This window comes from Macaca fascicularis, chromosome 20, assembly GCF_037993035.2.
Source record: "Macaca fascicularis isolate 582-1 chromosome 20, T2T-MFA8v1.1".
NCBI lineage: Eukaryota > Metazoa > Chordata > Mammalia > Primates > Cercopithecidae > Macaca > Macaca fascicularis.
The window spans coordinates 53,319,793-53,332,495 of NC_088394.1; the positions used below are offsets into that span (position 1 = coordinate 53,319,793).

Below are 12,703 nucleotides of genomic sequence, written 5' to 3' on the forward strand. Positions count from 1 at the left end.
TAGAATGCCACTTTGGATCAATGTCTAGAATGTTAAATAGCTCCTTAAGTTTGGTTTTGTTTTCTTGTAATACCATTTTATGAAGTATAAGCATGTAGTATATCCAGAGGAAAACTTCAAAATGAAGATGTGTATATAGGCCCTTGCTTCCATAAGTCCTCAACCGGGATTATCATCTCTCTTCCTGGCATTTCTCTGAGGTAAGTATGAAGATGATGTTGACCTTCCTGGCTTGTCTCAGTTGGCACTGGGCCTCTGAGTGTAAAGCTGAGAGTAGGCTGTGGTCTCCAGTTTAGTCCTGTGCTTTTACCCCAGGACACATAGTAGTCCTTGTCTGTACCCACCTGCCCATTTTGTTTGTGGGTCATTGTGGACAATGACTGGAAATTAGCACATATGGTATACATTCATCCTTACAGGTCATAGCTCAGGTTGTCTCTTCTATCTCTTTACTTACATTTGTGTTCATTTCTTCTGTCCCTTTTTACCTCCACACCTCCAGTTTGAATTTTTATTTGGAATTGTCATTTATTTCCTCAGGTTTAATGCCTTGAATTTTTTTTTTTTTTTTCAGTGATCAGGAACCTCCCTATTCAATGATAACATTACATGAAATGGCAGAAACAGGTATTTTTAGTTTTGTTTTTATTACTTTGTAATGAATATATAATAATGAAGAAAAGTAGCCACCTTTTGTTTTTTGTTTTGTTTTGAGATAAAAGACTCCAAAAAGACAGCATACATAACAATGAAAAAAGCCCTTACTGTATGGAAATTTCCCTGAATAGGTATAATAGGCAATGTGCATAATGGCATTGCCCGGCCTATATTTTTAAAAGAGAAAATTTAAAAATCTTCCAGTATGCCAAAAAGAAAAAAAAAACCAAACCCTAGAATTTTACATTTCCATCTAAATAAGAATTCAGAGAGCATCCTGGGCTCTCACCTTTTTTTTTTTTTTTTTTTTTTTTGGTATTGATGGATCTTTGACCATACTGTTCTGGAATGGAGAGATTACTTATATATATATATATATACTTATATATATATAATATATATTTTTTTTTTTTTTTGAGACAGAGTCTTACTCTGTTGCCCAGTGCAGTGGCACAATCACAGCTCAACTGCAGCCTCAACCTACCCTGGCCCAGGTGATCACCCCACCTCAGCCTCTCAAGTAGCTAGCACCACAGGCACATGCCACACTACCCAGCAATTGTTCTTTTTTTGTAGAGACAGAATTTCACCATGTTGCCCAGGCTGGTCTTATACTCCTGGGCTCAAGGCATCCTCCTGCCTCAGCCTCCCGAAGTGCTGCATTACACATGTGAGCCACAGCCCCTGGCCAAGGATATTTTTTCTTCCTTAGTTTCCTAAGTATCATTCTGAAAACAAAGCCAGCTGCTGAGTATGCTTCATTTTCTCAGTTAACTCCTATGTAGTAAATAAGATGCTTAAAACTATTTTAATGTGAGAACACAAGACCGTAGCTTAACCTTTTTACAAATACAGGTACCCACAAATCACCAGACTCCTGTAACTTAAGATGTTTTTACTCCACCACGATGACTAGCAATTGATGATTATGTCCATGCCAAGTATTAGCTGCTAAAAATCTATAGACCAAAAGTCTTTCTTTTAATGTGAATTGATCTTGTGTGACATATTTTCACATTTTAAAAATAGTGACTCCATCATATAATCTTCTTGATTTGCTCTTAGATGAAGGATGGTTGGATGTTGTCCAGTCTTTAATTAGAGTTATTCCACTGGAAGATCCACTGGGACCAGCTGTTATAACATTGTTATTAGATGAATGTCCATTGCCCACTAAAGTAAGTTAATACTTATCTTTTAGGAAACTATCATTTTTGCTTAAGCCCAGGATAAATGACCACAAAGAACATTTGATGTAATGTGTTTCATCTTTATACATTTGGGGTCTGTTTTATTCAGTATTGATTTTATTATGTAAATTTATTTTGTATTATGAAGAATTATGTCCTCTTTTTTTTTTTCTCTTTGAGATAAGAGTCTCGCTCTGTTGCCCAGGCTGGAGTACAGTGATGTGATCTTGGCTCACTGCAACCTCCACCACCCGGGTCCAAGCGATCCTCCTGCCTCAGCCTCCCAAGTAGCTGGGATTACAGGCGCCCACCACCACACCCGGCTGATTTTTGGATTTTTAGTAGAGATGGGATTTCACCATGTTGGCCAGGCTGGTCTTGAACTCCTGACCTCAAGTGATCCTCCTGCCTCGGCCTCCTCCCAAAGTGCTGGGACTACAGGCATGAGCCACTTCGCCCAGCCCTCTGTCTTTTTTTTGTTGTTTATTTTGAAACAGGGTCTCACTTTGTTACCCAGGCTGGAGTGCAGTAGAGTGATCACAGCTTACTGTAGCTGCAACCTCCCTGGGCTCAGGTGATCCTCCCACCTCAGCCTCCCATGTAGCTGGGACCACAGGTGCATGACCCCATGTCTGGCTAATTTTGTATGTTTTGTGGAGATGGGGTTTCATCATGTTGCCCTGGCCAGTCTTGAACTCCTGTGCTCAAGCAGTCAGCCCACCTCAGCCTCCCAAAGTGCTGGGATTGTAGACGTGAGCCACCGTGCCCTGCCACATTCTCTATCAAGACTTTATTTAATTTCTTTTTTTTCTTCTTTCCCTTCCTCCCTCCCTCCCTCCCTCTCTTCCTTCCCTTTCCTCCTTTCCTCCCTTCCTCCCCTGGCCCCACCTAGGCTGGAGTGCAGTGGTGCAGTCATGGCTCACTGTATCCTCAGCCTCTCAGGTTCAAGTGATCCGCTTGCCTCAGCCTCCCATGTTGCTGGGACTACAGGCGTGCACCACCATACCCGGCTAAATTTTTTTTAATTTTTGTAGAGAAAGGGTCTCACTGTGTTACCCAGGCTGATTTTGAATTCCTGGGCTCAACAGATCCTCCCACCTTGGCTTCTTAAAGTGTTGGGATTATACATGTAAGCCACTGTGCCCAGCCTAGGTTAAAATTTTTTTCAATGTTAAAAATAGAAGCATTTAAGGCCAGGCGCGGTGGCTCACGCCTGTAATCCTAGCACTTGGGGAGGCTAAGGTGGGTGGATCACCTGAGGTCAGGAGTTCGAGTCCAGCCTGGCCAGCATGGTGAAGCCCCATCTCTGCTAAAATACCCTGTCTCTACTAGAAATCAGCCAGGAGTGATGGCAGGCACCTGTAATCCCAGTACTCAGGAGGCTGAGACATGAGAATTGTTTGAACCCAGGAGGCAGGGGTTGCAGGGAGCTGAGATCGTGCCACTGCACTCCAGCCTGGGCGACAAAGCAAAACTCTGTCTCAAAAAAAAAAAAAAAAGAAGCAGCAGTTAGGCTGGGTGCAGTGGCTCACACTTGTAATCTCAGCACTTTGGGAGTCCAAGGCAGGCAGATTGTTTGAGTCCAGGAGTTCAAGTCCAGCCTGGCAACCTGGTGAAACCCTGTTTCTACAAAAAAATCCACAAGTTAACAGGGTGTCATGGTGCATGTCTATAGTCCCAGCTGCTCAGGAGGCTGAGGTGGGAGGATCACTTGCACTCAGGAGGTCGAGATTGCAGTGAGACAAGATTACGTCACTGCGCTCTAGCCTGGTTAAAAAAAGAAGTATTTGTATCTGAGGTGGCAATCTTTATTCAGAAGCTAGAAGAGAATGTTGAGTTGCTGAGCTGATTTTCTTATCTTTCTCTTAAGTGATTTCCTCAAAAGTTTTAATAATGTTTTTTATTAGGAGGAAAAACTGGGCTGGATATAGTGGTTCGTGCCTGTGATCCCTGCACTTTGGGAGACCGAGACAGGAGGATCAGTTAAGCTCAGGAGTTTGATGCCAGCCTGAACAAAAAGTGAGACCTTGTCTCTATTTAAAAAAAAGAAAAAAAAAAGCCGGGCACGGTGGCTCATGCCTGTAATCCCAGCACTTTGGGAGGCCAAGGCAGACAGATCACTTGAGGTCAGGAGTTCGAAACCAGCCTGGCCAACATGGTGAAACCTCATCTCTACTAAAAATACAAAAATTAGCCAGCACGATGGCGTGCACCTGTAATCCCAGCTACTTGGGAGGCTGAGGCAGGAGAATCACTTGAACTCGGAAGGTGGAGGTTGCAGTGAGCCAAGATTGTACCACTGCACTCCAGCCTGGGCGACAGAGTGAGACTCCATCTCAAAAAAAAAAAAAAAGTTAAAACTGCAAGCACTTTTGAATCTTACTCAAATGTATTAATGATTAGTGTAACCCTGGTTATCCCTTACATAGAACAAAAGCATCAAACTTTCGTTGTCTTAGTCCATGTGTTTTAGAGTCTTTTTTTTTTTTTTTAATTGGATTCTGGCATCTTTCATTTTTAAGATGGAGTCTTGCTATGTTGCCCAGGCTGGTCTCAAACTCCTGGGCTCAAGCATCCTCCCACCTTGGCCTCCCAAAGTGCTGGGATTGCAGGCATGAGCCACTGTGCGTAGCCTCGATTCTGGCATTTTCATTCATCTGTTTAAGCCCAGTACAGAAAAACATTGTGGACAGAAGGGGAGAGGCTTTAGCGTACTGGCCAATGAATTTACCTTTGCCTAGGCTCATAAGAGGTGCCTGTTTCAATTTACCTTCAACTCTGTTGGGTCAGGGTGCAGTGGTTCATGCCTATAATCCCAAACTTTTTGGGGGCTGAAGCAGGAGGATCACTTAAGACCAGGAGTTTAAGACCAGCCTGGGCAACATAATGAGATCCCCATCTCTACAGAAAATTAAAATTATCTGGGCATTGTGACATGTGCCTGTAGTCCCCAGCTGCGAGAGAGGCTAAGGTAGGAGGATCACTTGAGCCCAGGAGGTAAAGGCTACAGTGAGCCATGATCACTTCATTGCACACCAGCCTGGGCAACAGAGCGAGAGCAAAAAGAAGAAAACTGTTGGGATTTGTTTTTGCTTAGTAAAACTTTTTTTTTTTTTTTTTTTTTTTTTTTTGAGATGGAGTCTCGCTCTGTCTCCCAGGCTGAAGTACAGTGGCTGGATCTCAGCTCACTGCAAGCTCCGCCTCCTGGGTTCACGCCATTCTCCTGCCTCAGCCTCCCGAGTAGCTGGGACTACAGGCGCCCACCACCGCGCCCGGCTAATTTTTTGAAGTTTTCAGTAGAGACAGGGTTTCACTGTGTTAACCAGGATGGTCTCCATCTCCTGACCTCGTGATCCGCCTGCCTTGGCCTCCCAAAGTGCTGGGATTACAGGCGTGAGCCACCGTGCCTGGCCGTAAAACTTTTTTTAAAGTAACTTTTTACTTCAACATCACTAGCCTTTAATGTTTCCATAATGGCATTTGAGTGGGTTTAATCTGTTTAGTGATTCAAGAATATGTAGCATATATTTGATACAACTTAAGCATTCTGAATGAAATGGAATCTAGTAAGTCATGAAAGGAGACTTTCAGGTTGATCAGAAATTTCCCATCAATGATATCATTGGGGTACATTGCATAATTTTTATATGGTCTTTCTGAGTTTATTTAACACCTGGTTGGCCGGGCGCGGTGGCTCAAGCCTGTAATCCCAGCACTTTGGGAGGCCGAGACGGGCAGATCACAAGGTCAGGAGATCGAGACCATCCTGGCTAACACGGTGAAACCCCGTCTCTACTAAAAATACAAGAAAATTAGCCGGGCGAGGTGGCGGGCGCCTGTAGTCCCAGCTACTCGGGAGGCTGAGGCAGGAGAATGGCGTGAACCCGGGGGGGCGGAGCTTGCAGTGAGCCGAGATCGCGCCACTGCACTCCAGCCTGGGGCACAGAGCAAGACTACGTCTCAAAAAAAAAAAAAAAAAAACACCTGGTTATAGCTCCCCCCACCCCCCTGAGGCAGAGCCTTACTCTGTCATCCAGGCTGGAGTGCAGTGGCGTGCTCTCAGCTCACTGCACCCTCCACCTCCCGGGTTCAAGTGATTCTCCTGCTCTGCCTCAGCCTCCTGAGTAGTTGAGATTACAGGCACGTGCCACCACTCCCGGCTAATTTTTGTATTCTTACTAGAGATGGGGTTTCACCATGTTTCCAGGCTGGTGTCGAACTCTTGATCTCGTGATCCGCCCTCCTCGGCCTCCCAAAGTGCTGGTTATAGCTTTCATCTCAAAAAAAAAATGAGCCTGGGAAAACAACCTGTGTAGTATATGGGTCAAACCCACTTGTACTTTTTTGTTTTAGGATGCACTCCAGAAATTGACTGAAATTCTCAATTTAAATGGAGAAGTAGCTTGCCAGGACTCAGGCCATCCTGCCAAACACAGGAACACATCTGCAGTCCTAGGCTGCTTGGCTGAGAAACTAGCAGGTAACTTTGGGACACTCCACAGTGGAAGATCTTCAGTTGTTTGACATTAAAGGGAAATTTGTACTGTAGGTCTTTGATCAAACCTGCCATAACAGAAATAAATCTCTTAACAATGATATTGAGAGACATAGACAATAACTGGAAGAAAATTACTGAAAGGCTACATAGGTGAATGCAATTTAATTTAGCTTTGTGGATTTTCAGGGGAAATTTTAAAAGAAAAAAGTTGTGTTTATTTGCTTTAAGAATAAGGAGCCGGGAAAAGAAAAAAAGGGAGAAAAGCTAAATTCAGCATAACAAAGATATGTATGTATGTATACAATATATAATTTGCATATATACACACTTTATAAAGTTTAGCTAGATTATGAAGACATACAAGGTAGAGGGAGAGGAAAAGGAGCTTCTGATTGGAGCAGTTCCTGAGAAACAGATATTTAATTTGTTTATGAATATTACCCATTTTAAGAAAGTTAACAGCAAAGTATAGGGGCATAGCTCAGCTACTAACATCACATATTGTGGAAGAAACAATGGATTAGAAATCAGAATATGTGGCTGCTGGTTTGGACTCTCCCATGTGCTCGCCAAGTGCCCTGGAGTTAGTTGCTTCACTCTGTGGGCTCACTTGCTTAACTGTGAGATGGGACTGGTACTATTTTCTACCTCAGAGCAGGATGCGTGAATAAGATAACATGCGTGAAAGAGTTCTACCAAAACAATTTGATTGCTACCAGTGATTTAAAATAATATGGCATTTTAATTTATATCAAGTGTTTGTTGTATTTGTCTAGGTCCTGCAAGTATAGGTTTACTGAGCCCAGGAATACTGGAATATTTGCTACAGTGTCTGGTAAGTGAGACATCAAAACTATTTATTCTCAGTCATCTAGAAGTGAGCATCGTCTAGAACTGTGCATTTTCTCAAATTGCTGGCATAGCCTCTGGCACAGAGAATGGAATCAATTGTAAATTTTATTTGCAGGTGTTTCCCGAATGCTTATTTATTCCCTCCTATGTTTAAAAAAGAGAGTGGGATTGGAATTTATCCCAACCAGCAAAAACAGCTGAGTTGGTCTGGTTTTAAATTTAGTCATAAGATAGCTGCTATGATTGGCTCTTTTGCATGTTCCTAGAGTTTGCCAAATGGTAATAGGGACCTCCACAGTGGAAACAAAATTACATGGTGTTCCAAGCCAGGAGGCCATCAAGTCAAATTCCCAGTGTATATAAATCTCTACTCCTCCCTGCCCTCCCCCTCACTGCTACTGTTCTTAAAACTGTTGTCACTGGAGTATTTAATATATTGTGTGTGAAGCCTATGGTTTGCTGAGGCTATGCCCTCAGATCTCTCCTAGTTCTGGCCTGTGGTCTTGAATGGTCTATATTTTTAAAAGTTATTTTTGTAAGCCTAGTGAGCATTGGCCTTTTTCAAAACTCTGGTCTGAAAACCCTTATTTGTCAATACACGCTGATACGTGCTTAAAACACTTACCTTATTCTCAATGAGCACTCTGGGGATACAGCATGGCAGTCCTTGATTTCAAGAAGTTTATTGGTTAGTTGAGGAAACAAAACTACTCAGACAAGATAATTAGCCTCCATTTTATCACAGGATGTGATCATGGGATAAAGTACTTCGTCAAGACTAAATGAGGGCCGGGCACAGTGGCTCACGCCTATAATCCCAGCATTTTGGGAGACTGAGGTGGGCAGGTCGCCTGAGGTCAGAAGTTCAAGACCAGCCTGACCAACATGGTGAAACCCGGTCCCTGCTAAAAATACAAAAATTAGCCGGGCACGGTGGCATGTGCGTGTAGTCCCAGGTACAGGAGGCTGAGGCAGGAATTCACTTGAACCTAGAAAGCAGAGATTGCAGTTAGCTGAGATCTCACTGCACTCCAGCCTGGGCGACAGAGCGAGACTCCGTCTCAAAAAAAAGACTAAATGAGAAGGTGAGGGAGGTGGGTGGTATGGGTAATGAGAGCTGGGGTGTCATGAAAGTCAGACTTCCTGATGAAGGTGGACCCTCAGCTGGGTCATGCCATAAGATTAGGATTTTATTGTGCCCAGAGGAGGAAAAATTGGATTTCTTAGCTAAGGGAACATCACAGGCAGAAGCCCAGAGACAGAGAAGTGTCTGATGAGAGAAGACAGTGTTCAGAGATAGGACACAGACTGAGTAGCCAGCTAGAAAGGGTTCAGGGCCTGAAAAGCCAGGCAGAGGGATTTAGATGGATATGAGAAGAAATAGAATGCTGAATAGGCTTTCCAGCAGCAGGGATGGTGGTTATGTGAGCTTTCCAGAACTTAGGTGGGTACCAGGGAAGTCAGTGGGAATCATCTGATATTCTGGAGCTCCTCTGGTGGCTCCCAATGCAGCAGTAGGGAAAGCATGGCTATGAGAAGGTGTCATGTTCAACAGATAGACCTTTCCTTAAAGGGGAACTCATGTGACATGAACTTAAATGTAACTAAAAGAGTTCACTTGTTGCTTTCTCCTGTCTACCATCAGCATTTGTAGAATTCCTTTCAGGAAACAGCTTAAAAACTAAGCCATTAATTGTTAATTTAATTATTTCTAATTTTGGAACTTGGTAGTGATAAGTGGTTCTTTTTAGGGTTCTAAGTAAAAGATCATTTTTAGTTTATAATTCAAGGTTTCTGTTTGGCTTGCATAAATGAATGTGAGAATCAATGTTTTATTTAACAAAACCCTAATATAAGTTTTACGAAGTAAAATAACATAGTGTATTTAACAGGATACTTTTGAAATTTCCAAATCTATAAGTTAACCTAGTGACTTTAAGAAAAAATTACAAGATTAAGAGAGCCTGTCCGGTTCATTACTGTTACTGTCATTACTAACATTAGCCAAACGGATAATTGAGGACTTGAATGAATGGAACTTTTCTGACCACTCAAAAAAACATCTAGCACATACTGGGCAAGGAAATGAAACTGATAACTTGCCACCTCTGCAGGGGAATGATTTTTTTTTTTTTTTTTTTTATCTTTTGTTGTTTTTCAGAAGTTACAGTCCCACCCCACAGTCATGCTTTTTGCACTTATCGCACTGGAAAAGTTTGCACAGACAAGTAGGTATAGTGACTTCTTGCACTAATGATCTTCTGTATTGGTTGTTAAAAATTTTATTTTTCTTAGTTACTGGATGAGCCTACATTTTGAACCCCATCAGATGGGCATTACATTCTGTTTTCGTCTGGATAGACACGTTAAAGCCAATGAAGTATAACAGGGACAAAGGCAAGGATTTTCTCACCTAAGAATCGAAACTTGGTAACCATGATTACTCACTTTTTATAGCCAAAAATTTAGTAATGCGATTGCTACTTTCTAGAAAGAAGTGTGGTGGCTCATGCCCATAATCCCAGCACTTTGGGAGGCCAGGGCCAGAGGATCGCTTCAGGCCAGGAGTTCGAGACCAGGGTGGGCAACATAGCAAGACTCAATCTCTACAAAAAATTTTAAAAAATCAGCCAGGCATGGTGGCATGCACCTATGTTCCTAGCTACTTGGGATGCTGAGGCTGGGGGATCACTTGAGCCCAGTAGTTCAAGGTTACAGTGAGCCGTGGTTGTGCCACTGTACTCCAGCCTAGGCAACAGAGCGAGACCCTGTGACTAAAAAAAAAGGAAAAGAAAATAGTCAAAGCTCTTTGGCTATGTTATCCCTAGAAAGTTTAATTGAAGTCTGATCTAGTCTCCAGTTCTTTAATTGCCTCTTCCCCTTAGCAATACTAATTTGCTGAGCAAATCATTCTACTCTTTCATTGTTAATTCAAGGATTATGTCTTTCCAAACAGGTGAAAATAAATTGACTATTTCTGAATCCAGTATTAGTGACCGGCTTGTCACATTGGAGTCCTGGGCTAATGATCCTGATTATCTGAAACGTCAAGTTGGTTTCTGTGCCCAGTGGAGCTTAGACAATCTCTGTAAGTGAGAGTTGTCCTTTATTAAAATGTCTGTTTCCATTTCCAGACTCATTTCTTTCATAGGCTCACTGGTCTTCCTTTTGCAGTGGTAAGTATGAGTCCTTATAAGGACCTCTACTGGCAGGTTGGATATATTCTAGCAGAAAAGTATCCTAGAGACCCTTTAGACAAGAATTGTATAGTATGCTTCTAATTCCAGCATTTTCTTGTTCAAAAACCTTTACTGGCACCCAGTTTCCTACTGCATCAAAGCCCTTAATTATATGGCACTGTCTAACCAGCTCTTTCCAACACAAATCATCTCACTGTCCTACAAACAGGTCCTGATGATTCCTACATCTGGACCTATTCCCCTCACTTGGAATTCCCTCTTTACTCCTCTCCCTTTCCCAACTTTGCTCTTCAAAACCCAAGTCATGTCTTACCTACATCATGAGAACTGTTCCTGATTTTTCTCTTTTCCTCCTCCAAGGGCTGCTGGAACAAAAACTACTATAGGTTGAGTTTCTCTTATAGTTTGAATTTCTCTTATCTGAAATGCTTGGGACTGAAAGTATTTCAGATTTCACATTTTTTCAGATTTCGGAGTATTGGCAGATACCCGGTTAAGCATCCCTAATCAAAAAATCTGAAATCCTCCATCGAGCATTTCCTTTGAGCCTCGTGTCTGCACTCAAAAAGTACTGGATTTTGGAGCATTTTGGATTTTCAGATTAAGAGTGATCAACCTGTATACTTCTGTACCCTCACTCCCCCATCCATAGTTAGTACTGTGCTAAAGCACAACTGACATGTAAATCCACCCCCACTGTTACCCCAATATTGTGGGGAGGAGCTTCCTGCACAGCCTGTGAAGTGCCAGTTAAAGAATAATTCTGAAAGAGTGCAATTTGGATTTTGTTCATGCAAAATGATTCTCTAGGGAATGGAAGCATAAATCTAGCAGTGCTGCCTTTCCTAGCATTTGTTTGATTGATCTTCAAATGGCAATGCTGCAGCAGAGCTCTGGCTATGTCTCCCCACCTATTCTGCCATTTACGAGCACCTCTGCTCCTTAACTAGGATAGCACTACCTTATTTATTTGTTTGTTTATTTTTAACGTATGAAAAATCAGTGTGTTTTACCTTCCAGGAGGATTATTTTTAATGGACATATAGTAATACATATTTTTGAAGCATATGAGATATTTTGATACAGTCATACAATGAGTAATTACCACGTCAGAGTAAATGGGATATCTGTCCCCTCAAGCATTTATCATTTATTTGTGTTACAAACATTCCAATTATACTCTTTTGGTTTTTTTAAATTTCTTTGTTTTACACTTTTATTTTCTTTTAGTTATTTTTAAATGTACTATAAATTATTGTTGACTGTAGTCACCCTGTTATGCTGTCAAATACTAGGTGTTCTTCATTCTGTCTAGCTATATTCCCATTAACCAACCCCATTTCTCCCCCACCCCGACTACCCTTCCCAGCCTCTGGTAATCATCCTTCTATTTTCTCTTTTCATGAGTTCAGTTGTTTTAATTTTTAGCTCCCACAAAAATTAGTGAGAACGTGCAAAGTTTGTCTTTTTGTGCCTGACTTATTTCACTTAACATCATGTCCGACAGTTCCATCCATGTTATTGTAAATGACAGGATCTCATTCTGTTTTTGTGGCTGAACAGTACACTATTATGTGTATGCACCACATTTTCTTTATTCATTTGTCTCTGTGGACACTTAGGTTGATTGCAAATCTTGGCTATTGTGAGTGCTGCAATAAACATGAGATTGCAGATATTTCTTTGATATACTCATTTCCTTTCTTTTTGCTATATATCTAGCAGCAGAATTGCTGGATCATATGGTAGCTCTGTTTTTAGTTTTTTGAGGAACCTCCATACTGTTCTCCATAGTGGCCGTACTAATTTACATTCCTATCACCAGTGTACAAGGGTTACCTTTTCTCCACATCCTCACCAGCATTCACTGTTGCCGGTTTTTTTGGATAAATACTGTTTTTACTGGGGTGAGATTATAGCTTATTGTAGTTTTGATTTGGATTTCTCTAATGATCAATAATGTTGAGTACCTTTTCATATATCTGTTTGCCATTTGTATGTGTTCTTTTGATAAATGTCTATTCAGTTGTTCTGCCCACCTTTTAATCAGATTATTGGATGTTTTCCTGTTGAGTTGTATGACCTTCTTATATATTGTGGTTATTAATCCTTTGTCAAATGGATAGTTTGCAAATAGTTTCTCCCATTCTGTGGGATGTCTCTTTACTTCGTTGATCATTTCCTTTGCTGTAAGAAACTTTTTAGCTTAATATGATCCCATTTGTCCATTTTTGCTTTGGTGCCTGTGCTTTTGGGGTATTCAAGAAATCTTTGCCCAGATCAGTGTCCTGGAGAGTTTCCCCAAT

At 41.7% G+C, this 12,703-nt stretch overlaps 1 protein-coding gene across 7 annotated transcripts in view; it reads left to right on the top strand.

Moving 5' to 3' along the window:
* RSPRY1 (ring finger and SPRY domain containing 1) overlaps positions 1 to 12,703 on the top strand; it is a 50,795-nt gene that overhangs the window by 18,852 nt on the left and 19,240 nt on the right. For all 7 annotated transcript variants that reach the window (XR_012428864.1, XM_005592023.5, XM_005592025.4 and 4 more), the window contains 6 exons: positions 575 to 627; positions 1,723 to 1,835; positions 6,201 to 6,327; positions 7,122 to 7,180; positions 9,359 to 9,425; positions 10,154 to 10,285. Coding sequence is in view for 6 of the 7 variants with exons in the window: in XM_005592023.5 (XP_005592080.1) it covers positions 575 to 627; positions 1,723 to 1,835; positions 6,201 to 6,327; positions 7,122 to 7,180; positions 9,359 to 9,425; positions 10,154 to 10,285 (551 nt within the window). In the remaining variant the exon portion in view is untranslated. The remainder of the gene's footprint in view (positions 1 to 574; positions 628 to 1,722; positions 1,836 to 6,200; positions 6,328 to 7,121; positions 7,181 to 9,358; positions 9,426 to 10,153; positions 10,286 to 12,703) is intronic.